At 45.9% G+C, this 27,262-nt stretch overlaps 1 protein-coding gene across 1 annotated transcript; it reads left to right on the top strand.

The window, feature by feature from the left end:
* Positions 1–817: 817 nt before the first annotated feature.
* On the top strand, positions 818–25,971 carry GMFB (glia maturation factor beta). Its single transcript, XM_084834983.1, has 7 exons — positions 818–873; positions 7,829–7,925; positions 11,890–11,939; positions 14,051–14,100; positions 14,759–14,841; positions 19,492–19,565; positions 23,335–25,971. Exons 1-7 carry the CDS (start codon positions 871–873, stop codon positions 23,404–23,406), a joined length of 429 nt encoding a protein of 142 aa, XP_084691109.1. The 5' UTR covers positions 818–870; the 3' UTR covers positions 23,407–25,971.
* The last annotated feature ends 1,291 nt before the right edge of the window (positions 25,972–27,262 follow it).

Here is a 27,262-nt window from a genome sequence, read left to right as displayed (position 1 = left end):
ACGAGTCCCCTGGACTGCAAGGAGGTCAAGTCAGTCCATCCTAAAGGAAATCAACCCTGAGTGCTCATTGGAAGGACAGATACTGAAGCTGAAGCTCAAATATTTTGGCCACCTAATGCGAAAACTCTCTGGAAAAGACCCAGATGCTGGGAAAGACTGAAGGCAACAGGAGAAGGGGACGGCAGAGGATGAGATGGCTGGATAGCATCACCGATGCCATGAAGATGAACTTGAGCACGCTCCGGGAGAGAGCGCAGGACAGGAAGGCCCGGCGTGCTCTGGTCCATGGGGTCACGAAGAGTCGGACACGACTGAACGACTGAACAACAAATTAATAATGTTATAATTATATTAATAATTACAATAATTCATTATTATTAATAATAATTACACGTGTCACGTCCCGGCATCCAATAAATGTCTTTTTCAGTTCCTCAGGCATCCTTCCTTTGGGTGCACTGGGTCCATTTTTTAAAAAAAGGAAAACTCTCTGGTCGTCATGGCAACATTGCTTCCTGGTTGGCGCGGCGGGGGGCCCGGAGGAGGAGGAGGAAGCCCCGCCCGCAATTAGACTATCGAGAATGCCCAGGCAGGGCGCGGACGCCTCTTCTATCTCGGGCCACTCTAGGCGTGGGCGGGAGATAATGGCGATACCCATCCCCGTCAAAAGAGGAAATCTCCGCTTCCCGCTGGCCGTAGATAGGAGAGGCTGGCGGCCGAGCCCTTCGGCGCCGCTGATTGGCTCAGGGCTGCGCGGAGCATGCGCACCCAGTGGGGCTGACGCCGGATTGGGACTAAACCGGCGAGGGCCCGCTTCGCCCCTTAAAGGGACAGCGCAGCGTTTGGGGCGGAGGCTGCTGTGGTCGCAAGATGGTGAGTTTCGCGGGGTCGCTGAGCCCCTTCGTCCGTCCGCCCGCCCGCCCTTCCTTCGCGGGAGGAGGAGAAGAGGCCGGGCGCGGATTCCCCCCTCCCTTCTCCCGCTCCGCTCCACGGAGGCGTGTGCTCCCGGGCGAAGTCTCTTCTCCCGATGGTGGAGGGCGGATCGGGGCCCTTCCTTAATATTGTAAATATATACTAAAAAAATCAAGGCAGATGAATTCGGAACGAGCACGAGCTTGTCCAGGGGAAGGAAATATTTCATCGCGCAGCATTTTGTGGTTTTAATGGTTCTGAACCGCCCCAGAATGGTTCGGCTATTGGGCGGTATGGAAATGCAATAAATAAATACATACATAAGCTGGGGAGGGGAGAAAAGAAGATATATGGTGCTGTGTGGGCTGTACACCGCGTTCGAGTTTTTTAAAAAAAGGTCTGCATGATGATTATTGTTGTTATTTTATATTGATGGCTTCCTCCAGGATGAATGATCCATGGCTTACAAAGATATATTGCACGCTTATTAAAATATAGGTTTTTTTGCCCTTAAGTTACAAAAAACAAAGGTAGTCGAGATGCCCATAAGCAACATTCCGAAAGCTTGCACATTTTTGTGTGATCTTTTGGTTGCCTGAGTAAAGGTATTACACTAATGTGGATTTTAGCTTTTTCTCTGATTCCCTTGAATCTCACAATCTCATTCCCGAGAAAAGGGCTATGCTAGAATTCTCCTTCTCTCCCACCCCTGCAAAGAAAAACCATAGAATAGTAGAGTTGGAAGGGGCTTACAAGGCCATCGAGTCCAACCCCCTGCTCAATGCAGGAATCCAAGGCAGAGCATCCCTGACAGGTGGCTGTCCAGCCTCACCTTGAATGCCTCCAGGGTGGGAGAGCCCACCACCTCCCTGGGTCATTGGTTCCATTGTCGTATTGCTCTGACAGTCAGGATGTTTCTCCTGATGTTCAGCCGGAATCTGGCTTCCTGTCACTTGAGCCCATGATTCCGTGTCCTGCCCTCTGGAATGATGGAGAAGAGATCCTGGCCTTCCTCTCTGTGACAACCTTTCAAGGACTTGAAGAGCGCTATCCTATCTCCCCTCAGTCTTCTCTTCTCAAGGCTAAACATGCCCAGTTCTTTCAGTCTCTCCTCATAGGGCTTTGTTTCCAGTCCCCTGATCATCTTTGTTGCCCTCCTCTGAACCCTCTCCAGCTTGTCTGCATCCTTCTTAAAGTGCAGTGCCCAGAACAAGGGGAAGGAGCTTGCCAAAGTGGAAGCTGCAATTCTCCCCTTCTCTTTCCCATGTAGCAGGACCATTCCTAGGAAAGAACCCTCACTGGTCTTCTCCATGTGTGTATTAATTGGGTTGTAATCAATGTTAGTCCTACTTGGAGTAGACTCATTGAAATGCATGGGGCTTGAACTAGACTAACATTGAATACAACCCTTTGCTCCTACCCTGCCCTGAACCACCCACTCTCTAGAAACGGCTGATATGGGGGTGTATTTAAGCAAAGACTGGTTAAAGTGTATTTGTTGTTCTACCTTAGTCACATTTTGCAGTCCACGAACACAAGTATGCTCAAGTATGCACAAGTATGAAGTATTCTGGTTTACTTAATCCATAGGAACTACCTTCCCATACTCTTGGCCCATCTTTGCAGTCAGTGTGGGTGAGATTTCCCCTTGTCACTCACTCCAAGCATGAATGGAGGGGATGGGGAGATGAGTGACTAAAGCAGCCTCCCCCAACCTGGGGCCCTCCAGATGAGCTGGCTGGGACTGATGGAATCTGTAGTCTAGCACATGTGGAAGGCCCCAGGCTGGCGGAGGCTGGGCTAAAGTTTCAAAGTGATGAATGAATTCAGTGGTCCTGACAGTACAATCCTATGCTTGTCTACTTAGAAGTAAGTCCCACTGCAGGAAGTGTGCATAAGATTGCAGCCAGCACCCTTGTCCTAGTGATGGGGGCAGCTGCTGATTATAGCAGTCCTACCCTTTATTAGCCCCAAAGTATGCCTAAAGTATAGGCAGCTGGGAGTTGCTCCAGATCACTTGCAGACGGATTCCGTTCATGTTTACTTGGAAGTCAATCCCATTGTGTTCAGTGGGACTTTAGTTTTAAGTGTGTGTAGGCCTAATCTGGATTGACAAAACATGATTTTGTGTGGGTCGTAATGCCCCATAGTCACCCTGGAAAATAATAACATAAAGAACAGCAAAAGGATGGAACGTCTCTTTCCTTGTCTGTTTCAAGGCATGGTTCTGTATGGAATAGTCAGGTCGAATCTGTATTGAGTCATGGTGAACTTGGAACTCTGGTGGTGGTTGTGTTTGACTGTTCTGGTGCAAAGCGGTGTGATCATATGTTCTCTGTTGTCTGCATGTGGCCAATGTTGGATGATTGAAGACGGCTTGGGGGGCGGGTGGCCTTGAGTTCCTTCATTGCTTCTATTTTGGTTCTCTGCAGTTTGCCTGCCGCACCCCTTAACTACCAACTATGCTCAGTATTGAGGAAATTGGTAGATCTCCTTGGTGCAAAAGGCCTGTTGGGGGAGCGGTGACCCTTTTCAACCAGCTTCGCTTAGAAAGTGCAAGGCTTTATAGTGGCATCAGGCTCTTTGTCTGTGAGAGCTCTTAGTCCTAAGCCTGGCTGTGTACAGAGAAATGTAGGGCATGTCTGTACTGCAAAACCTAATCCAGTTTTAACTGTCAAGATTCCGCTCCCTCCCCAGCCCAGGAATTATGTGCTCAGCAGTGTTGCACAGGAGCTGAGGCTTCCCTGCTTCATTTCCAGTTTTTTAGTATTGTTTTTAGTTCTAGCAATGTGTGTGGTGCTTTGGATAAGCATAAGCAAAAAATAAAATAAATAAAAATAAATATAATAATAAAGTCAGTTCCTGCCCCAAGGAGCTTACAATCAAAATATCACCAGAGGGAGAAAAGGAAAGGACCACAATTTCTCCCCCTATTGTAAACCAGAGAAGGGGGAGAAATTGGTGGCCTTGCCCCTTTTCTCTGTAGTAGAGAAGTGATCCCAAATTTCTACACCAGCCTTCCCCAGCCTGCAGCCTTCAGATGTGTTTGACTTCAACACCTATCATTCCCAACCAGCATGGCCACTGGAGGCAGTCAGGTTGGAGAAGACTGGTCTACACAGTGGAGATACGTAAACTGGAGACTTGCAAATACATTTCTTTTTTCCCTTGGCAACAGGGTTGCAACACCCTGTTCTGGTGTTTTCTGATGCTCCTGTTCTGAACAAATGCTTTTCTGGGTGGCAAATTTACACATCGCCACAAATGCCTAGAAGGCAGCCTGTTCAGGAAACTGGGCTGTGGCTCCTCTGATGTCATTTCTTAATCGCATGCATTCATAATTGTAACTGCTAGCATATATTTTCCTGCACTGCTTATATGAGCGTTTCTGTAAGTTTTGACATAAAACTCAAGTTGGAATAGTAGACAGTGACTTTTGTGCTCCTTGTGGTAACATCTGTCCTTCTGATTTGTTGTGTAAAATGCAGTAATATTCCATTTCACGCCAGTTCCCCACTCAGTGCTGGCAGTGGCTATCCCGAATAGATTCCACTCAGTGATTTGGGGTGGAAATGTTTCCAGTGTTTAGTGTTTCCACCAGAACATTCATAAGATCACTACTTACAATGAACGGATGCCGACTGCTAATACAATATTTGGCAAGTTCGGCCATTTCAGAGTTGTAATTAATGTTTTTCAGCTGATTATGCCTAGCAAGTATGTGAAAACATTCATATATGGAACTAATAAGTAGTGACAATGAACCTGAAGGTGCCCTAACAACCTCTGTGGAAGGCAGCTGAACTCTGTTGAAATAGATGAGTGATTGTCAGCATATCATACATGCACAGTTCTCTGGGTTGCTAAAATTGATAAGTGTATCAGCCGTTTTCAGTAGGTTTGTTTTTTCTTAAATTTAAACGATGTAAGGAAATACATGCTATTGTCTTTTAATGTCTGCATAATATAACATTTAAATCGCATGGAGTGTGCATTAATTTTCTCCCTCAAATATTTTGGGTCAAATTGTTGTGGTGTATTGGGACAAAAAATTAATGTGGTGTACTCTTTTTAGTTTTGTTTACTAAATGCAACTAAAACATACTAAAGGCACAATTCTATGCATCTTTAGACAGAAGAAAACCCCTACAATTCCCAGCATCCCTCCAGCCAACCATGCTGGGAATTATAGGACCTTTTTCTATCTAAAGATGCATAGGATTGCACCCTAAATTAGATCACTCTCTAAGGTACCAGAAAAAAATCAGATGTAAATTTCCCAATGCATAGTAAATAGTTTTCAGAAAAACCCCGTCAGTAATTCCATTGCAGCAAGGAAAGGCATCTGGAGGATACACTGTCTTGTCATTAGGTCAATGGTTTAATTAAAAAAATGAGTCAATGGTGTATATCTAGAAAAATCCAAGCATTGGTTCTGTTCCTGGGGCAGTTCATCTTGTCCCTTTGCAACATTGCTTCCCCTGGGATGCTCTAAAGCTATCTCTGGATCTTGCAGAAATAACCGTACAATACTAGGCACGTTTCTTCAGAAGTAACTCTGGGTGAGTTCAGTGGGGCTCGTTTTCTCAGGAGGTGTGTTTAGGACTGCAGCCCAAGTTGAGTCCTAATACCAGGCTGCCTGAGGGAAGTGCTGATGCTTTGAGAATAGTCTCTGGCAGCTCCAGTGTAAGGTTATGAGTGCCCCAGCTCTGTTAGGAACTTAAGAAGAGCCATGATGGATCAGACCAAGGGTCCATGCAGTCCAGCATTCTATTCACACAGCTGCCTGTGGGAAGGCCACAAGTAGGACATGGGTGCAACAGCACTCTCCCATCCATGTTCCCCAGCAACTGCTATAGTGCCTCTGGTCCTGGAGGTAGTATAGAGCCATCAAGACCAGTAGCCATGGATAGCCTTCTCCATGAATTATCCACTGTTGCCATATGTGACTTTACACTGTGAACCGATGTATGTATATGGCACTTCTTAAGGAGTGAGATGACAGGTCCCTGTCTTGAGGGGCTTATAGCGTAGGAAATGACACAAGGGAGACAACAGAGGCGAGGGAAATGGAAGTGAGGTAAACTGGCAGAAGAAGCGAATATGCAGCTGTACGTACTTAGGTTGTTTTCAGTGGGCTATGAGAGCTGGGGGTTGTGTGGAGTGTGCCACAAAAAGGTGGTTTGGGGCGTGAAGGAAGCAGGAGGCAGAATCACAGAGGTTTTCTGGAAGGCAGCTCTAGGTATGAAGGACGGAACGGTAGAAAGGGTGGAGTTATTTGTAGGAGCAGGAGATGTTTGGACAGCTAAAGGTGGTGGAGCTGGATGAGCAAAGGTCACAGGCAGGCATGTGTCGAGATATGAGTGGAGGGACCGGGGGCTGGGCAAGGCCATAGGGGGCTTTGAAGGCAAGACAAGAATCCTTTACTTGCTTCGAAGGGAATGCAGTTGAACTCACCAGGCCTTTCATCAAAGCAAACGACCTTAGGATAGTGCTGTTTTGCTTGCATCCATTGTCTGCAGGTTGACAACTTGCTGTGTGTGTGTGTGGGGGGGGGGGGATAAAGACATGGTAAGACATGGTAAGGAATGGAATGGGAGTGAAACTTTGGTTCAAAAGCAGGCCTGTCTTTTCCTGAGCGCAGAAAGTTTTGCTGCCTGGAGTCTGAGATGCAAAGCAGTGGTCAAGTTGCGGAACAATAGGCCGCTATGAAAAGAAGTTGCAATGTTTGTTACTCCCTGCAGCTAGCAGCTCCATGAGTCCAGAACATTCCCATATACCCTGATAAGGCCTAAGGTAGCATGAGCTGCCATGAAAAAAGACTGTTTTGTCAGGTTTCTGCCGCCCCAATATGTCTTTCATCAATCCAGAACCAAATTTCTAGTTGACAACTAAGAAGAAGGAAAAAGGCCAATCAGAAAGCAAGGAAGTTTAGCAGCGTCCATGAACCCTAAGAGGAAGGCTTCGGTTCAGTTCTTTCTGTTTGTTCTTTTTTGCACAGCTCTAGCTTTTGCTAACAAATTTTTGCAAGTTTTGGGGCCTTTGGGGCCATAGTTTGCATTTTTGCCACCTTTATGAGAGAACAAGAGAGATTCCTTACTTTGACCATGTCCCTTTTTTCGTTTTTAACGCTGCAGCGAGCCATCATTTCTGAACTAGTTTTTGGGGGCTAGATGCCTCGCTCCTAAGCAGCTTGATTCAGTTTCCTCCAACTATTTTATTTTACCTACTAGAGAAACTCAGACTTCACTACCCTTTTCCATTCTCTCTACTTCCTATCCTAATCCTGTCTGGACTTTGCTGAGTCCTACACCTTTGACTCTAGGAGAGGTCTCTTTCAGCCTTTCCCTGGGTCTACAAATGCCTGTTCTTCAGATCTGTGGTTGGGATAGGGAGCTATACATTCCTTTTAATCCCTTCCTCCTTCCTTTTCTCTAAAGCATGGACCATACTGCTATATACTCCCAATGTTATTTTCTAACAGGCCTTAGCAAGAGTTAAACTGTAGTGTATTCTGCATAGTGTATTTCTGTATGTAATGTTCTTCTGCATCTACTTTTCTTTATAGACCATATCTTAAGACTTCCTGTCTGTTTTCATTTGTTTAACAAGTTGAAAAGGTATTCACTGATTTTGCTTAAGTTTTAAAATATAATTTCAAACATAATGAGCTTTTAAGTAGCCTTGGTTACACTCTCTTGCCCATTGGGGCAAAGTCAGAACCTCATTTTCAGTTCCCATGACACATTTCCTCCTCCCAAATATTTGTTTCTCTCCAACTGTAGTTATGTCTGGTATTTTGCATGGGTCCAGAATCTTCCAGCAGATGGGAATCAGAGAGTTGTGTCCAATTGAAATGAAGAGTGTCATGTTCATCCTTTCCTCCTTTTCCTCTCTTCTCCCCCACCCCCTGTAGAGTGAATCCCTCGTGGTTTGTGACGTTGCTGAAGACCTTGTGGAGAAGCTGAGAAAATTCCGTTTCCGCAAAGAAACGAACAATGCTGCCATTATCAGTAAGATGAAAGATGCTGCCCTACAAAAATTCCAAGGGTTTTTGGGTGGGGAGGCAGGGAGAGTGGTCTGCTGAGCAGGAGTGGAGCATTCTGTCCTCCACTTCAGCCTGATACTAACTTGTACTTTTGTTTCTGAAATGGCTCACAAAAGTTGAAAGCGCACCTACATTTTGATGCCCACAAAAGAACAGTCTGCTAGGCAAGCTTGCTGAGGAGAGCTAATGTACAGGCTGTGATCTGTGACCTGGAAAAGTACCAGCTGAAATCTTGTCTCTGCCGTGGGTTTACGGAGTGGGCAAGCTGCTGAAACACAACCACACCCCCACATCTGTAGTATGACTTGCCTTAGAGCAGCCTTCCTTGACCTGGGGCCCTCTGGATGTGTTGGAGTATAACTCCCATTATCCCCAGCCAGCATGGCCAATGGCCATGTGTCGTCCCAACATTTGGAAGGTACCAGATTGGGGAAGGCTGCCTTACAGGGTAGTTGTTACAAGGGTCACCGAGATCAATGTATGTGAAATACATAAATGTATCTACCAGATAATGTTTGCATCACAAACAGGGATGGGTGAACTGTCTATTTCTAGTCTGTGTCGCTTCTGCAGCTGTCCACTCTTATGCCCATCCTGACCTGCTTCCGCATTAACCTGCAGATTACCCCCCCCCCCCTTTCTCTTTTAAATATACATTTGTAACCATACTTCCTTTTGGTGTACATGTTTTAAAATGAGTCTTGTCATGGGTTTTTGAGCCAAGAATTCTGTTGAAACATTCAGGAAACTTGGAGGCCTGTGGGTAACGAGTCCTGATCTTTTTCAATCAGATTAGGCAAAGATTAAATACCTCAACATTCCTAGTCACAAAGCATTATATAATATTGCCAGGTGTGTCTTGATGGCAGCAGCACCTCTGTTAATGGTATAGTTCAGTCTTTCCTAACCTGGCGCCCTCCAGATGTGTTGAACTACAACTCCCATCAACATATCTGGAGGGCACCAAGTTTGAGGAAGCTTAGCGTACCTGGTACCTTGAAGTTTTGGACCCATCAGTCTAGAGCTGACCTCCTGGGCTCTGAAAACTTTTCTGTGCGGTCTTCAGGCACTTAAAGTCTTGAGGATTACGTTTTGCGTTTGGTTAAGGGTTATAGCCTCATGGCTACAAAGATAAGCTGGAATATATAATGGCATGTCTGTATGTTTTTCTGTGCCCTTTCTCCTTCTCCTTCCCTGCACTGGTTGATTAATCATCTCTGAGCAACAGAGTTTGCTGTGGCAATATTAGCTAATTTCAAGGGGGTGGGGGTTGCTAAGGGTAGGAGGCTTATATTTTTATTTATTTTTATACCCTGACTTTCTATGCCATTCAGTGGGCCTTTAAGGTGACTGTTTAAATAGCCTCTAAAGAATCTATAAAATAAAAATAATAGCCATCAGCAAAAACAAAGATATCTGGCCCAGCAACCTTCCAGTTAGCTCTCTGCAATAGCACGTCCAAAAAACACAGCTTTTAGTTGATGCTAGATGGTAAAAAGGCTTCCCTGGAAAAGCAAATACCAGACATTGAGCACTACCACTGGGAAGGCCCTGACCCTCTTCTGAGGATCAAGGAAGTTGAGCAGCTTTGGTAGGAGGAAAAGAAAGTGGATGTCAGGAATGAATCTGAGCGTGTGGAGATAGCTAGCAGCTCAGGTTCAGAATGGGAACAGCAGAACAGGGGGAGGCTTCCTCCCTAGTGAGCTCAGATATGGCAAGGCTTTCTTCTCAAGATATTGGCACACAGATGGCTTGGCCTGGAGGGCCCCTCTTTCCTCCTCCATGAGAACCCAAGTTTCGGGGGAGGAGGAGAGTGAAGAGCGTGGCTTGAGGGATGCTAGGGTCTGTCTCAGAGCGAAGCGGCAAAAGCTAGAGGCAGAGCTCAGATGCTCTTCTCGGTTGGCTGTGTGTGATAGCCTACGTAGGAGGGAGCAACTGTAAGGGAGGGGCATCCCCCCTAAGCTAATCTGGCTGAGAAGTTCTTGTTCAAACTGCCTGTAGCTTCTCTAACTTCCACTTCAGCTCCTCTATTGGTATTTGTAATTGTGTGAGTAGCTGTTTCCTTTGTAGCCTGAAAGTTTCCTAGAATTTGCATCTGTAAAGAACCTGGTCCTTAACTAATAAAGTAGTGAGCCTGAAGCCTGGTATCTTGGAGGGTGTTGATTGCGAAGGGGGAGGACAAAGGAACATGACAGTTGAGTGAAAAGGCCATGGGTGGAGTGACCGCATGCTCTTTGTGCAGAAGGTCCAGGATTTAATGTTGGGCATCTCCAGCTGGTACCAGGGCTGGAACCTTTGCTTGGGATCTACGCTCTGTTGCAGTACCTCTCTAGATAGACTTGGACTATTGGTCTAAGGCAGGTTCCTAAAAGTAAAGAAGCCAGTTGGGTTTGAGCATAATCACTCTTCTTCCCTACCCAATTTTCAAACTTGAATGTCGTGATGTCTCCTAGACCAGTGGTTTTCAGACTGTGTGTCCGGTTCGCCAGAAGATCCTCTGGGGAATTCTCAGTGAGCAGATCAGTAATGGCAAATGAGCTTGTTTGAATGACCCCTTGTCTGTCATTGCCTGTGTTTCTTTGCCATGCGTAGCTACAGAGGGGTGGTATTGGGTGAGTTCCAGGATACTTGGCCAATTCACATCTGCTCATGGCAAGGTCCAGTGGGTTCTGCTGGCAGCCTGTGTGGAAGGATCCTGTGGCAAACATGCCAAGGTATCATTTCTGACAAATTCTCATCAGAGGTAGATAGTTACCTTGTGTATATAATCCAATAGAGCCAGGTCTTTCAATAAAGGAGGAGGGAGAGAGTCGATGTTACATGGCTTGGGACCACGGTACCTGACAGAACACCTCTTCCGGCACGAACCAACCTGTACGCTACACTCTGCATCTAAGGCCCCCCTCTGGGAGCCTCCTGCAAGGGAGGCTTGGAGGGCGGCAAGAAGGGAGAGGGCCTTCTCGGTGGTGGCTCCCCATTTATAGAATAATCTCCCTGATGAGGCCCGCCTGGCACCAACATTTTCATCTTTTTGGTACCAGGTTAAAACTGCCCTTTTCTCTCAGGCATTTGGCGACATATAATGAGTCTCTTTGATTGTCTCTGGCTGATTGTTTTACATTGTTTTAGATATTGTTGTGCGTGCTATTTGTTCTGTGTCATTATGTGTATGGTTTTATAACTCATATAATGTATTTTAATGGTTTAATATTTGTGACTCGCCCTTTGGCTGTGGGGTGGTATAGAACTATAGTAAATGAAATGAAGAAAGCATGTTGCTAAGAGCAAAGTAGCTGGTTCAGGCAGAGCATTTGTGATCAGCCAAGGCAGCCTGGCAAGCCATTAGTGCAGGGGTGCACAACCTCTTTCCACCCGAGGGCTGAATTCCACATTGGAGAAGCTCTCGGGGAGGAAAGAGCATTCCAGGGGTGGCTGGAGGAGAAGGGGGCCAGGGCAGAAATACCAGCATCTCCTAGCTTAAAGTGCTTTCTGGCAGCAACTAGGCCTCTGGAGAGGCACCTCAAACTTTCATCATGGGGGTGGGGGGTGGAAACTGCACAAAAGCTGGGAAACCAGGGAACCATTGGTGGTTGGGGGGAAAGTGGGAGGGGCCAGGAGAAGGGGGTAAGTCCATCTGGGGAACTGCGGTGGACTGGATTTGGCCGTGTGTATTAGAGAGATACACACTCTATCTAATACACACGCTATTATATACACACTCTATACACACTGCATCACTGCAGTGGAGGGTGCAGGTTGAGCCGAGTGAAGTCTCTTGCTGGATCATGCCACTGGCTGTGGGCTCCAGCCAAAAGAGTAAAGAAGGCAGCCACTTTAAAAAGGACGGGAACAGAGTGACTAGTGATGCAGCAGGTGAATTCTAAGGCATGAAATTAACCTATTTTATTCCCCCTCCGCCTTTATTGCAGTGAAAATTGACAAGGATAAGCAGCTGGTGGTTCTGGATGAAGAACATGAGGTTTGTGGATGGACTTGTCCCATGGTGGGCTGTTTGTGTTTCTACCTGAAGTCATGAATTGTTTGAAAGCTGCTGCCTCTAGCAACCAAATTCCTTGTTCTTCAGGATGTTGAAAAGGGCCTGCTGTGCCAACGCATAATGTATCAGTGGACACAGCGTGGAGACGTACGATAACGGAAGAACTCTGGTGTCAAACTCAGGCTGCAAGAGGACAGGAAAGCCAAGGGATCTCGTATCTCCATGGGCACCGCTTGCTTATACGCCTTCCCCAACCGGGCGCACTCCAGGGAGCTTGGACTGTGACTCCTGTCATCTCCAGCCAGCAGGATAACGTGTGCTGGCTGGGGATGATGGGAAGTGTAATCCAGTCATCTGAGGAGTGCGAGGCTGGAGAAGGTGGATTTCTAAGCTTGCGGATAATCACATCCAAGTGGCAGTTATGCTAAATAAGTACAGGGATTTATTGATATTGATATTGCAATGTTTTATGTAATCGTCAAAACTATGGGGAGCATGGGTTGACTCTTCCATCTAAAAAGAAAGATTATTTATGAAGAATAAGGGAAAAGGTTTGGTTCTTCATCCTTTTCTTTAGCTAGGGTACAATCCTATGCATGTTCAGACAGAAAAATGTCCTACAGTTCCCTGGGAGTTGGAGGACTTCGTTCTGTCTAAACATTCATAGGATTGCACACTTAGGAATGTTTATGAGAGGCCTTTCAGATTCTGCAAGTGGGCATTGAGGGCCTTTACTAAGAACATGATCTTTATCCATCCATGTGGTGATTTTTAATACCTAGTTTAGTATTATGCTGATTATGCTGGCTGAGGAATGTTGGGAGTTGTAGAACGTTTTTCTACCTAAATATGCATAGGATTGTGCCCTTAATGAATGTTGTACACCTCCCTGTAATTTCACAGGGAGGATGGTATGTAAATATTTAAATAAATATTCCACCCTATGGAACAGGGGTGAGCAATGCACAGCCCACAAACCACATGTGGAATTACGGGAGTTGCAGTCCAACACATCTGGAGGGTGCCAGGTTGCGGAAGACTCCTTTAAATGCACTAGTGCTGCATGCAAAATGAGGATATGCTGCTCATTGTCCAGCTGTGCAGGAGTGGCACTGAGACCATTGCTTAGGAGTTAAGTGAAACAGCTGTGCTTTTAAAAAGCTGTTGCATTCATCGTAGCTATTCTGTTGGAAGTCTCTTTCGCTGCATGGACGAGTGTTCCCTGTTTACGTAAGACTGCAGTCATAAAACCCCGCTGGATCAGACCAAAGGTCCAGCATTCTGCTTCCCACCATAACCAGCCCGACCTCTCCCGTTGCTCCCTAACAGTTGGCATTCAGATGCTGGCTGCGGCATTCACATTGGCCGTTGATTGACCTAAAGCACCCCATGCAGAGCTGAAAGCCTGTCCCATTGGACTTGATGGGACTTGCTTCTGAGCAAGCATGCATGGAATTGAACTGTGCATAGTGGGAGTATACCATGTAGTATCTGGTGCAGAGGTGAACATTCTAGCAATCTTGGCTTTGTCATTTTCCTCCTCTTTACTTAATTATTAAACTAGTTTCTGGTCCTCATTGCGGCAACAATAGCATTGAATGTATGAAATTCCGGGTGCCATTTCAGAAGCGAGAGCAGGTGGGAAGCTCACCAGGAGCTTCCACCATCTAACGGGCTGTTGGTTTGTGCCTCGGCACTTTACACCACTCCTTGTCTTTCCCGTGGCTACCTGATGTAGGAGTAAGATATTCAGCCCCCGTTTACAGGGTTCATGTGAGATCAGTGCTGTGAGTAGAATCCGAGCATTGATCAGCTGCTTAATCTAGCCGAAGGTACTCAAGGCAATGTGTAGGGCTTTAAAATACAATAAACCCCATATAAAACTCCAGATGGCCTCGTTAACAATAGCATTGTAGTGACCTCTAGACATATCCAGCTGAGTCTTAGCACCAACAGTCTTAAAAATGGGCCCAGTTCATAGTGGTGTGTTCTATCCATTGTTATAATGCATGCTGTTTTATAACTGTTGTGCTGGTCTATGACCTGTGTAAAATACCATGTCTGTTTTGTTTTGTTTTTTTAAACATTACCAGGGCATTTCTCCAGACGAACTAAAGGATGAGCTTCCGGAGAGGCAACCTCGATATCCTTTCTGGCAGGGGAGTTGTGTTGGTTTTAGACAGCCTTCACCAATATGGTACCCTCCAGATGCTTGGGACTGCAACTTCTATCAGCCCCAACCAGCATGGCCAGTGGTCAGTGATGCTGGGAGTTGTTGTTTAAACCATTGGGAGGGCACCATGTTGGGGAAGGCTAGTGGACAAAGTCAATTTCCTTGTCAATATTGGTGCCCATAACGTATGGGTGGGAAACCTCGGGCCCAGGGGCCAAATCAGGCTGCCTGCGTTCCCTGTCCGGCCCTCTGGTGTTCCCCAGGGGCCACGCCCCCTTCCCCTGGCCCCATCCCCTTCCCCCCATTGGTGGTTCCCAGCTTTTCTGCTTTTTTTCTGTTCTAAAAGTTTGAAATGCTTCTCCTAAGGCTTAGTTACGGGCACTAGGAGCTTCAAGCTAAAATAGGCTGGTATTCTGGGCTTTTAACTTTCGCCTCACGCACCACTGGAATGTGGTCTCCAAAAGCTTCTCTGAAATGGAATTTGGCCCTCAGGCTGAAAGAGGTTTCCCACCCCTGATCTAAACGTTGCAGACCTCAAGACCTGCACACACTGAGCAGTTCCTAAAGACTAGATTTTTAAGAGAGACTCCTCTCTCTCTCTGTCTAGTTTCCTTAACCTTACAAAAACATTCATTGTCTATAGCTACAAGTACCAGCATGATGATGGGCGAGTCTCTTATCCACTCTGCTTCATTTTCTCCAGCCCAGTGGGTAAGTCGTGCTCTGGCCAACTGATGTAAAAACTATCTTCAGCACAAATAAAATGCAGCTGGCTGCTGTCCAAGACAGAAACCGCTTAAGGCCACACAGAAAGCAGATTGTGCCGAAAGCCACGTTTTGATTGGCGGAAAGAAATATGTTTGGCTCATGAGCTGCCATTTTAAGGACCTCTGTGCTCCATTTTTTATTTTATTTTTTGTATTTAGCTTTTGGAGCAAAGCAAAACCTAATGGCTCTGGAGAGGATGGGAAGCTAGCTGAGTAAGGAGTGAGTGAAAAGTGAAGGGAAGTAGCAGAAAGCAAGTGAAGTTAATTCCTACCCCTTCTCACCTCTGTTGCTACACAGATATATGCCTATCAGCCACTGAGCCACGTTCAAGGTTATATTGTTGACGTACAAAGCCCTAAATAACTTGGGACCAGGATACGTAGCAGACCACTTGCCTTTATATATACCCAGCTGACCTTTAAGATCTTCAGAAGAGGCCTTGCTGGTCATTCTACAACTCAGCACAGTGTCTCCACGTAACATCCCCAAAGAGGGTCTTCTCAGTACTGGCCCCACCCTCTGGAACAAAGGTGGGATGTTTTAAATGCCTCCTGAAAACGCACTTCTTTAAGCAGCTTCCTCTGGCTTGTAATTAATCATAATTAATCACAATGTTGCTCCATTTTATTGATTTTTGTATAGCTTTTATTGTTGTAGCTGAAACTTGCATTTTGTAATTGTGTATTTTAAGCTGTAGTTTTAATATTGTTACATGTAAACTGCTTAGGGATTTTATTATATGAAGCAGTTTATATGTATAAATAAATAATGAATACAACAGGTTCCTTCTGTGGGTACAGCCCGTGACCCTCTCCCCCTTGCAAGCACTCTCCTAGGGAGAGCAGTTAGTGCCTGCACACTCTGGCAAAGACGGCCTCCTTTTGAGGTATGGTTGCCATGTAGCACACACGAAGAAATGAGGATAAAAATCCAATTTCACATTTTCAAAAAGGCCCCCCCTCCAATATCTAGCTCCTTTTTTGGGGGGAGGAAATCGCATATCTTGAGTATCTGAAGGAATACTTTTGTTGTTCACCTGTTTATTTTCTCTGCAATGTTGACAGAACTGTACATGTCTTATTTGCTTAGCAAGGCTCACCAGCTAATTACTACCTAAAATGCACATATTTATTTATTCAACTTGTGAGTCGTCCTATCGCTGAAGCTGTCAGTATGATGTACATGAGTATAAAACAAAAATGTTGACATTTATTTCATTTCTATACCACCCAATAGCTGAAGCTCTCTGGGAGGTTCACAAAAATTAATACATGGGTAGAGAACTGTCAGTGACCCAGTCAGTGACAGATCAGGGTGTATAGCTTTCTTTTAAAGGAAGGTGTGTAATAACCTTGTACTTGTTTAATCCTGTTCACACCCATATACACATTGCTGTTGGACACTGGCCCAGCTGAGCAACGCCCAGAGTAGGGAAAGCCTAGCCATGGCGGTCTGTGTTCAGTTAGCTTCCCGATTGGACTACTATAATGCGTTGTGTATGGGACTGCCTTTGAAGGTACCCAGAAGCTGCAACTAGTGCAGAATGAGGCTGCTAGAATGTGGCTACCTGGGATACTATTACACTGGTTCTAAGGGAGCGGCACTGGTTGCCTCTTTGGTTTGGGACCCAAGTCAAGCTGCTAGTGCTTACCTTCAAATCCCTAAATACCTTGTGACCCAGATACCTGAAGGACTGATTCTCCTTATATCAGCCTATCTGTATCTTAAGGCTTCTGGGAGAGGCAACCGTCTCTAACTCAGTGGGGTTATTTTCCAGTCTAATGAGCTGGTATACTGGGTAGAACATATGTCCCATATTAATGCTTTTGGCCTACCTAAGTAGAACTGGCCCCGGTTTTCAGAAAATATTCTATTAGCTGAATGCTCAGTGGACAACAAAACTGTTAAGTGTCTGAGCTGTTGTCTTGTTGGGTATGTAAGTCTATGACCCAGTTTGTATGTAGCAGCAAATTGTGGGTCGATTGTGCATAGGGATGGCGCAGGCGCCTGATTCCGCCCGTGAATCTGGTGGACCCCCCCTGCCTGAGCCCCACTCGCTGAGCCCCTGCCCGCGCTTGGCGGGTAGCTTGCACTCACCTGGCAGCCTTGTCAAGCTCCACGGTTACCATTTAAAAAAAAATGGCGATTGCAAAAAAGCGCATATTTGCATATGTGTGAAAATGCGCATTTCTGCGAGTGCGCATATCTGCATATGCAAAAATATGCATATTTGTGAATGCGCATATTTGCGTGTGCACGAAAATGTGTGTGTTGCGCACATTTGCATACATGTGCATTTTTGCGCACACGCAAATATGCAAATTTTTGCGATCGCCGTTTTATTTTTCCAAAAATGGTGACAGCAGAGCTCGAGGAGGCCGCTGGAGTGAGTGCTTTTAGTCAGCAACTGTGGTTTGTTGTTGAGTTAACTGCTGGGTTATGTAGCCCTTAAACAACCCAGCACTCCATGTTCCCACATTATGCTCAATAACCTACGGCCTGGCCAATCGTAAGTTGTCAGTTTGCCATTATATAGAAACTGACCCTGCTATTGCAAGTATTTATTTATTGAAGTATTTATAGACTACCTTTTAGCCATGAGGCCCTCAAGGCAGTATATAAAACAAAGTTTCAAACACAACAAAGATTTAAAATGGCACTAGAAACCCAAAGAATAAACCCAAAGAATAAACCAACTGTCAACCCTTAAAACCCAACACGTGTTGAGCGGAACAGGAACACCTTCACTGCCCACCAGAAGCTAAACAAGAGAGAAGCTTGTTCCTCAGGCCCCTTTGGGGTTCAAGTGCTGGGAACAGAAGGCTTAGAAGGAAGCTAAGGAATGGAATGGGAGTGAAACTTTGGTTCCTAAGCAGGCCTGTCTTTCCTTGAGGGCAGAAAGTTTCGCTTCCTAGAGTCTGAGATGCAGGCAGTTGTGCTGCCAAAGCAGTGGCCAAGCCATGGCACAATGGACCACTATGAGAAGAAGTTGCAATGTTTGTTACTCCCTGCAGCTAGCAGCTCCATGAGCCCAGAATGTACCTGTATACCCTGATAAGGCCTAAGGTAACATTGGCTGCCTAAAACAATGAGAAACTGTCCCCGCAGGTTTCTGCCCCCCAAGATTCACCAATCAAGAACCAGATTTTCCATTTAGCAACTAGAGAAAGGAGCCAGTCAAAAAGCAGAAAAATTGAGGGGTGTCGGGGGATTAAAAAAAGCAACGGCACCCTGTTAGGGGAAGAGGGGGAAACAACCCTCACGTTTGTTCTAGTCTTGCTTGCTTGATTTTTTACCTTTTTGCTCAGCTCTGAGCTTTGTTATCAGATTTTGGTTTGTTTGGCGGCCTTTGGCCTCAGCTTGGTTCTTGCCTCCCTTTGGGAAGAAGAAGGCTCTTTTCTCTTTTTGAACGTGTTTTTCTTTGGCTTTAAGACTATTCTGCGTCATCTTTCCTCAAGCCAGTGTTCCTGGCCACATTTTTCATTTTAAAACCTTTTCTTCACTCTCTACCTGGATTACTTTTTTTCCTGTCTGGACTTTGCCGAGTTCTGCACCCTGGATTCTAGGAGAGGTCTCTCTTAACCTTCCTCTGGGTCCACAAAAGCCTGTTCTTCAGATCTCTACCTGGGATAGGTAGCTATACCTTCCTTTTAATTCCCCCCCACTTTTCCTGCCTTCCTTTTCTTTAAAGGTTTGGTCCATACTGCTATGTAGTTGAAAGCTTCAAACACTGCATTTAACTCATTTGGACTGGTGGACGTTTAAGTGGAGCTAAGTAACAATTCAACTGCTGCTACTTGGACCTATGACTCTCCTAACATTGTTTTCTAACAGGCCTTAGGAAGAGTTAAACTGTAGGGTATTTTGCCTTGTGTAATCTGTATATGTAACCTGTGTATTCATAAGTACAAATGCATTTTCTCCATAATCATTGCATGTTTCACATGCTATTCTTGCATGTGATGTTCTTTTGCAATTACTTTTCGCTATAAGCCATTCATATTTCAAGACCTTCTTTGTGGCCTGTTTTCATTTGTTTAACAAGTTGAAAAAGTATTCACTGTTCTTGCTTGAAGTATATTGAACTTTTAAATAGCCTTAAGTCAGCTCTGATTACACTCTCTCATCCACTGGGGCAAAGTCAGAACCTCAGAGGGAATGCCATAATTGGGGTGCCACAGAAAGCACCCTGTCCTGCATTCCCACCAGTTCAACCTGTTCTGGTAGTGAGACATGTAACAGGGCCTTGAACGAAGATTATAAGCTGCAGGCCAGACTGTAAGGTATGGGCAGCTTCATATGCAACGAGGTCTTTCTGGTATCTCGGTCCTTTTGTTTGTTTCAAGTACTGTTCCTAACACAATGTGTCACTGCAGTTTGCCGAGTCTCTCTTGGTGTGTGGACTGACAGAAGCAGCTGAGCATCACAGTCACATTTAAAACTGTAATCTCTATAAGGAAAGAACGGGGTTGTTTCTGTGAACATCTGTCTGCAAACACAGTATGGACTGAAGAAGACCTGTAGCCAGACTGTTTAATGTGGCTTGCTTTTCCTCTGCTTCCCTTCTCCCCCCCCCCTTTTCCACAATTATAGGGTGTAAGCCTGAGCAACAGATGATGTATGCTGGCAGCAAAAATAAACTAGTACAGACAGCGGAACTCACAAAGGTAAAACTGGAACAAACTGGAACACACTTGTGTGAACGTGATTTCTTCCCTGTTGCTTTAACTCTTCACTCAGTTTAACCACTGGTAATATCGAGGGTGTGTGTGTGTGAAACTTTGTGCTTATGAAAATTCTGTCCAAGGGGAAACACCATCTTGAGAAGGTTCTGCCCTTAAAGGCTGCCTAAAAATCATTTAAAACAAACTGAATTTTGCAGCCTGTGCCCCAGTCTTCCTCAACTGGATTTAGACTTCAGTGCCCATCATCCCCAGCCAGCATGACCAGTAAGGAATGCCGAGAATTGAAGTCCAAAACATCTGGAGGGTGGCAGGTTGGGGAACGCTGCGTTGTGCGGTGAGCAAACGTGTCCCTATAATTATGCAAAATGACTTCTGCCAGCCCTCTGGTGAAGCGAAGAGCTATGTGGGATACTGAAGAACTCTCCCCATTTATGTTACGGATCCTCCAGAGTGTGTGGCCCCCCCATCCTGGCCCTTTTGATTTCGCTGGGCATCCTGTCCCGATTTCAAGTTCGTCTTTGTGGCCTTAAGGGCTTGTAACACACGTCCTTGCAAACAAAAGCTTCACTTAGGGTGATGAATGCTGTCTTGTGTTGAGGGATATGCACAAGTCTGGGTAATGGCTGCCCTCTGCCTCTAGGTGACCCTCTGAAGTTCAGATGTGTTGGGGTGGGGAGTGTGTGTGTGTGGGGGGGCGGGGGCAGGGGCGGGGGGGCTATCAGCCTCGCTTGTCTTCACAAGTAGGCATGGCTAATGGGGCAGCTGTAGCCACTGCAAGGGTGTACCTGAACTGGGGAACCTGCCAAGCTGCCTCTTGCGCTCTTAGATGTGCATCCCCAACTTTCAAGAAGACAGGATAACTATTTATTTGGATCAGACTTGCCCATCCTGGCACCCTCCAGATGTGTCGGACTGCAATTCCCATAAGTCCCAGCAAGCGTGGCCTTTGGAATTAAGAATGTTGAAGTCCAATACATCTGGTTAGAGTAGGGAAGGCTGATTTAGGGCCCAATCCTATGCATGTTTAGACAGAAAAAAAGTCCTGCAACTCTCAACATGCCCCAGCCAGCAGTGCTGGGAGTTGTAGGACTTTTTTCTGTCTAAACATGCATAGGATCGCATCTTTAGACTACTGATTTAGTCTGCTGTTACGCCCTTAATTCTCAGCAGTGCTGTGTAGCTATCCTCGACAGGGTGTTCTCTGGCTGGTCCATCATCCCTTCCTTGAGACAATGCCCCCCCCCCCACACTTGTTTCTGAATTGCCCCAGCCTGTTTTGAACACTGTACCTGCCTCATGTTGGATTTATGTGTTCTACATGATTGATCTTGGGTTGTCCCCCCCCCCCCCCACTTTGCATTTAAATCAATGTTTTGAGTTGATCGCCGCAAATGCAGGCTGAGCTGACATGGTTGTCTGCCTCCAGAGAGCGGGGAGGGCACAAAATAAAACAGCAGTGGCTGGTGCACCCCCTGCTTTTTTTCACTCCCCCCCCCCCCGCCCCGGTGTACTTCCTAGTCCATGCCAGCAACATCACCTTTTCCTCCCATCTACAATCTGATGGATCAAATTCATCAGCCGTCCCCATCCTGGAGCCCTCCAGGTCTTTTGGACTTCAACTCTCATCAGCCCCAGTCAGCATAGTCCATGTTCAGGAATCATGGGAGTTGTAGTCCAAAACCTCTGGAGGGCACCAGGTTGGAGAAGCCTGCGGTAGAGGCCTGCACTGGCTGACGCTGCCCTCTTGCCCCCTTTCTGCATTGTTCAGCTTGGAGCCACTCCTTCGTCTAGCCCTGCTGAGCTCAGCCGCCCCTCGCACCTGCCAGCCTCAAAATCGCCCAAACCCGTCCTCGTTTCCTCCATCCTTGACTGGTGAGGCCTCGAGCAGAGAGACAGAAGCCTACTCCTTACAGGCAAATCTGTGCCTTTACACCACGGGGTTTGCCTGATTAAATGCTCCTCCACACAAACAGTCTATAATACAGACAGTCCGTGTGACCCTGCCATAGCGCCAAGACAGTAAAACCTAGACACCTGAAACTCGGCATGCGTACCGAGGGGAACCCAGGCGTGTGCACTGCAGAGTCATTTTGTTTTCAAAGCACATTGATTAATTTTAATGTGTCCATGTGGTTGAAGTCTGCAGCAGCATCTTCAGTCTCTAGGGACACATTTCCCTAATCAGCACATACTGTAGCTTTGCAGTCCGTTCAGTTTGAAGCTGGGGATGGCTGAGAATTTTGTTTTTGCTTCCAAAACATGCAGGCGTGGCCCATTCCAAGCACCGAGTGTGAGCATGTGGCCGCCGAACATTTTCGCAAATTGTTGAATCCCTGCTTGCGGTCATCTCATTTCCGATTCCAAGTTTGATTTGTGTAGATTTCCTCCATAGACTAAATCAGCCCTGTTTTAGTCTGTGGAGGAAATTTGCACACATTTTTGGGAGATTTGCTCAAGGAGATTTGAGCAGCCATCACGAACAGGAATTGGGGACGAGATGAGTGGCAAGACTGTGTTCAGAGAATCCTAGCCATCTCAAACATCTCTTGTTCGCGCATCCCTATTTGAAGCCAGGGGAAATTAGTGGGCTGAGGGACAGTTACACACCTGCCCCCTCCCCACTGCTGTGGGGCAGGTTCCCCCTGCCCCCGTGGGAGGAATAGTTTTTGCCTTGTAAACCCCCAGAGAGCTTCAGCTAATGGATGGTATAGAAATGTAATAAAATAAATAATTAAATGGAGTGGACAGACCCCTCCTGCAGGGGCCCGTGGGGCTGCACCATGGCAGGGGCTGTGCCTAGGGATGCCAGTGAGCATGGCTTCATTTGGATGGAGGGATCACAATGTGTCCAACTCTGACAGCTGGGCACATTTGCTAGAAGGCCTTGCTGTATCAAATGAAGGCTGATTCGAACTCGTGTAAAGCTGGTTCCGTTTACTAGTAGTGAATAAATCCCTGCACATGGAAAACCAGTGTGTTGGGGAGAGGTTTCTAGCCCACCTTTCTCCCTGATGTGCGAGCTTTCGGCTTGTGGGAGAGTTCTACCATGTGAGCCGTTCCCGCAGTATGAAGCGTTCCAGCCCAAACACAGGCTTAGCATCTCTGCGTGGAACTTAGCCCCAGAGTAAAGCGATGGTTTGACCCTTCATCCCTGCCAGTCCTGATCCCTTTTGAGGGCCCAAGTATTCTGGTCTGTAAGGTCCACACAGTGAAGGTAACAGCCTCACTTGCAGGAGTTCCTAGGCCCATTCTCTGTATTGGTTAAAATAGTTCTGTAGCAACTTTTAAAAGACTGAAAATCTATTGTGGCATAACTCTTTTGTTTTTATTTATTTATTTATTATGTTTTTATCTGCCCAATAACTAACATGGTCCGAGCAGAGTACAAACAGCTAAAAGACCAAAACACTGTACAGGCACTTAAAAATATACAATACAGTGCAAATATTTTTTAAAATAAAATGAAATACAAAATAAACAGCACAGGAATTGATACAACAGCCATAAACTGTTGATAACAAAAAAAAAGAAAAGATAACAATGTAGGTGCCTCTTTGGGGAGGGCATTCCATAAGCAGGTGCCACCACTCGGAAGGCCCCCTCTCTTTTGTAGCCCCCTGCCTAGCTTGCTTTGGTGGGACCACCCAGAGGAGGGCTTCTGAAGATGACCTAAGAGTCCTAGCAGATACAACCTTGCTGTTGTTGGCTTTGTAGTTAACACCATCTCTCTCTGCCCCCCCCCCCCTTTAAGGTCTTTGAAATCAGGAATACAGAGGACCTCACTGAGGAATGGCTTCGGGAGAAACTTGGCTACTTCCATTGAAAGAAGTATATTAAGTATTCCGGCCTGGTGCGAACTGGAACCAGATGCGGCGCCTCCTTTTTTGACCTACAGCGAATGCACTGTACCTACAGTTGTTTCCTGCTCTGTGTGTGTGTGTGTGTGTGTGTATACATGCATACATATATTGTGCGTGCAAAGTTTATACAAGTGAAGGGAGGAAGTGTCTCCTGCATAACCAAACTTTGCCCAGGGTTTTTTGCTTTCTTTGTAACTGTTTAAAAGGGAACAATTTTCTTCTGCAGGGACAATTTTATTTGTTTTTGCACTTGTGTGACTAATATTTCTATATGGCTTGAACCAGAACTTGTAAGTGTTTACAGTTGTGGGGCACTGTCTCTGAAAGAACATTCCCTGTACAAGCCCCCTTGAGATGAATGGGATCCTCTGTACCGCTCCTGCTTGTATCAGCGGAGTGTGGATGAGGGGGTGTTCCCACCCAAGCATGTTATAGTCTGGGAATTTACAGTAACCCTTTTTCTGAGCTACAGATGCATCCTCTTCTGACAGAGACTGGACACTAATGACTTATATGTAAAAACAGCACTGTATTCAGTGGCTTAATCTAGGCATAAAGGGTTCTGAACTGGCCCCAAATGCAACCTTTCTGGAATATTAATATTGGTACTCATTCTCTGACCTCCTAACTTCTCCAGGTTTCAGGACTGACCACTTCCTTCTCTTTTAGAATTCCAATGATGATCTCAGTTGATCTTGAATCAACATAATTCCGTTTCGGGTCAAAAGTGCGACCCACCTATTTTTATGCGTGTAGAAGATAGCGTTTTACTAGACAAACGGAAAGTAGATTTTTAAAAAAAAATTCTAAGGGCTCAGTAAAACTCTCTGGTGAACATCCATTCCAGAAGTCTTTCTGTGTTGGTTTATTAACTGCTCTTCTCTTTTGCCTTTTTATATAAGCACTTCTCAGCTTGTGTGCCTTCTTTAAGGAAAAATGTCTATCTATCAACTGATAGTAAGAGAATCTTACACTGCCGTTTTTTTAACCACTACACTCGACGCAGGCCAACTTTGTTTAAAAGAAGAGGTCTAAACCCGATCTCTCTCTTCTTTCCGTCATTAACCTCACCTGCAGTGGCACGCACCATGGTTTCTATTGCCATGAGTTATGGTAGGATTCTTTGCCTGGCAACCTGCCCACCACCACCACCAAAACCAAACCTGCATAGTCGTCCTCCATCCCACCACCCCATTTCTTCTTTCCTTGGACTTACTGTTTGTCAGTGTCCAACACAGCTTTGTGGTACACTTTGTCTTACAGGCAGAGCTGTGTGTATGTTGGGCTTCCCGAGGAATTCAGCTTGCAGAACTCGGCTTCCTAATTATCTTGGCTTTCTTCTTCCTCTTCTTCAAATCTTGCCCTTTATGCCTATAGAAATATGTGGGCAATGGCTGCTGAGATCTCAGAAGCCAGCGGGATTTCCAAGGGCGGGGGGTGGGGGAGAGGTGGGGTATCGGTGCTGTGCATAGCCCGTTGCCCGCTAAACTTCAGAATAAATGAAACAGGTAACAGGACCCTGCTATTCTTGGTGCACAACTGGAATTCCCTGGGTGCAAACGTGACGCTTTTTTGAAGGTAGAGTACACACAGCCCTGCTTCTGGGAGGAACTGGCAACTTAGGACTCATATCTGTCTGCTCCGGGCTTTTCCCCTGACCTGTGGGCTGCTGCTTTGTGACAGCCGGCCTGGGCCTGGCCTTGCCAAGAGATGGGATGACCGACTTCTGTAGCCCCCATCAGTGTGTGCTGCCTCATACCCTGACCCCCTCCTGCACCTCCCCACCCCCAAGTTGATGACGTCCTGTGCTGAAACTGCCACCATTCAGCAGGAAGGGCTTCGTAATAATGGTGCCATGTGCCCGTGCGCAGCCGGGGCATTTCTGTACACCTCTCTGGGTTTTGTAGGACTAAAATGTGAGATCTCCATCCGCCTATAAAAGCAAGATGGCTTTTAAGAGGAAGACTGGGTAAAAATGTCACCAGCACTGTCCTTTGAAGCCCAGTAGCACCACCCACAGCTGGATGAAATTGTATGGTGGGCCAGGGCTGGGGTGTGGGTTGCCAGGCGGCCATCTAGAAAAGGGGAGAGGAATGGAAAGAATTTGGTAGCTAGGTTCAAGCCATGGGCTGTGACAGCCTTCCCCAATGCAGGACCCTCCAGGCATGTTGGATTGCAACTCCCATTATGGGTGTTGCAGTCCAACACATCCGTGGGGGGGGGGGTGTAGGCTGGGCTACCAGCCGCCTGCTCTTGGCCTGGAGGATGGAGGAGGAGGAGGCCGTTCTTCGTGCCTACTTAAGCAGTCCAGCCTGGCAGAGCGATTAGCCCGGATTTGGGTTGTGCCTTCCTTTGTGCTGCCTAATTAATCCTGCAAGCTGTTGAGCTTGTGCAGCAGGTGGTCCAGTCTGGCTTTTAGTGTTGAAAGGGGCAATTGATGCTGATGATAAAAGGAAGCCTGATCCCTCCTTTAAAAAAAAAAAAAAAGAAAGAAACTGTTCAGGGGAACCTTAATGAACTTTGTATAAGAGACATTGTTTTAAGAAGTTGCACTGGCCAGCTTTCATTTCTCTCTGTTTTTAAACTAATGACAATCTTCTAATTTTGTTAATAAGAAAATCCATTCCGGCCTTGGACTTCTTATTTTTTGTGTAACTATAATGTTAAAACAGTCACTCCCCCACTCCACCAAGATTGGGGTGGGGGAATAAGTCCAGTTTCCAGTAAGAACACAATACTTTTTATAACTAAGTTAATAAACGAACCTTTTTATTGAGGGGGTGACCATTTTAAAACAATAGTGGTTTAGGATATCTTTTTGCTAGAGATTAACCCAAGCTTGCAAAAAGTACTCTTTTGTAGTATCTCAGTATCTCAGTTCATAACCTAGAAAGATTTGTTGAAGGTCCATTGATGGAAAATCCTCTGAACTCCTTGAAGGAAGAGCATAGTATAAATGCAAAGAATAATAAAAATAAATGTCCATGGAAAATGTGGCAGGGAAGTCCTATTCTACTGGGAGTTTATTCTCAAACTGAAAAGTGGGCTATAAATACTTAAAATAAATCTTGTGCGCTTTGAGGGAGTAAAATGCTGAAACTCTCTCTTTCATGTCTTTAAACCTGTACTGGAAGAACAAATTTTATGCATGTGTGTAATGCACCAAAAACAATTTCTATGGAAGCCCTCTGTAAACTTATCAGAGTCTAGCAAGGGGTCGGTTGCGCCCTTGCATGATGCTTCCACTCCAAGTGGATTGCGAAGGAGATGGTCCCAACAGACGTGTAGATGGAAGTCTCATGCAAACCTGCTGTACCAGAATATTGGAGCTGCACAGCTGCTTCAAGTGGGTTCTCACAGCTGCCAGTTGGCTGCCTCAGCAGGCCTTCCTAGATCTTGGGGTATCTTCTGATACAAATACTTTGCAACATTCACACATTGCATTTTTAGGTGTACACTTGTAAATTCGTCCCTGTGTTCTGTATAGGCTTGTTTGCTTGAACCATGGAAGTCGTGTAATGTACTGCAGTGGTGTGCAAACATCTGGTTTGCAGGATCTGCTTAGTTGTTTGTTTTTTAACTACAGCCCCGAGATCTACCAACTGGAACCTGGTACAAAAGGCTAGCATTAAAGAACTCATAAGTCCAGGAACTTGGTTTGAGTACCAAAACTAAATGGAACTTAAGGCCCTCCACACAAAAATCTGCTCTTGGTTATCCTGAGCGTTCTTCATTTTAGCAGTATAATTTACGGGGGAGGGGAGTAATTTTGTTGCTGCTGGTGTTAAACAACTTGGAGTTGGAAATCCTTGCTGTTCT

The sequence above is a fragment of the Heloderma suspectum genome, chromosome 1, assembly GCF_057233095.1.
Source record: "Heloderma suspectum isolate Gila_16-S chromosome 1, 16-S_ref, whole genome shotgun sequence".
Taxonomy (NCBI): Eukaryota; Metazoa; Chordata; class Lepidosauria; order Squamata; family Helodermatidae; genus Heloderma; species Heloderma suspectum.
This window is presented reverse-complemented; position numbering and strand designations above follow the sequence as displayed.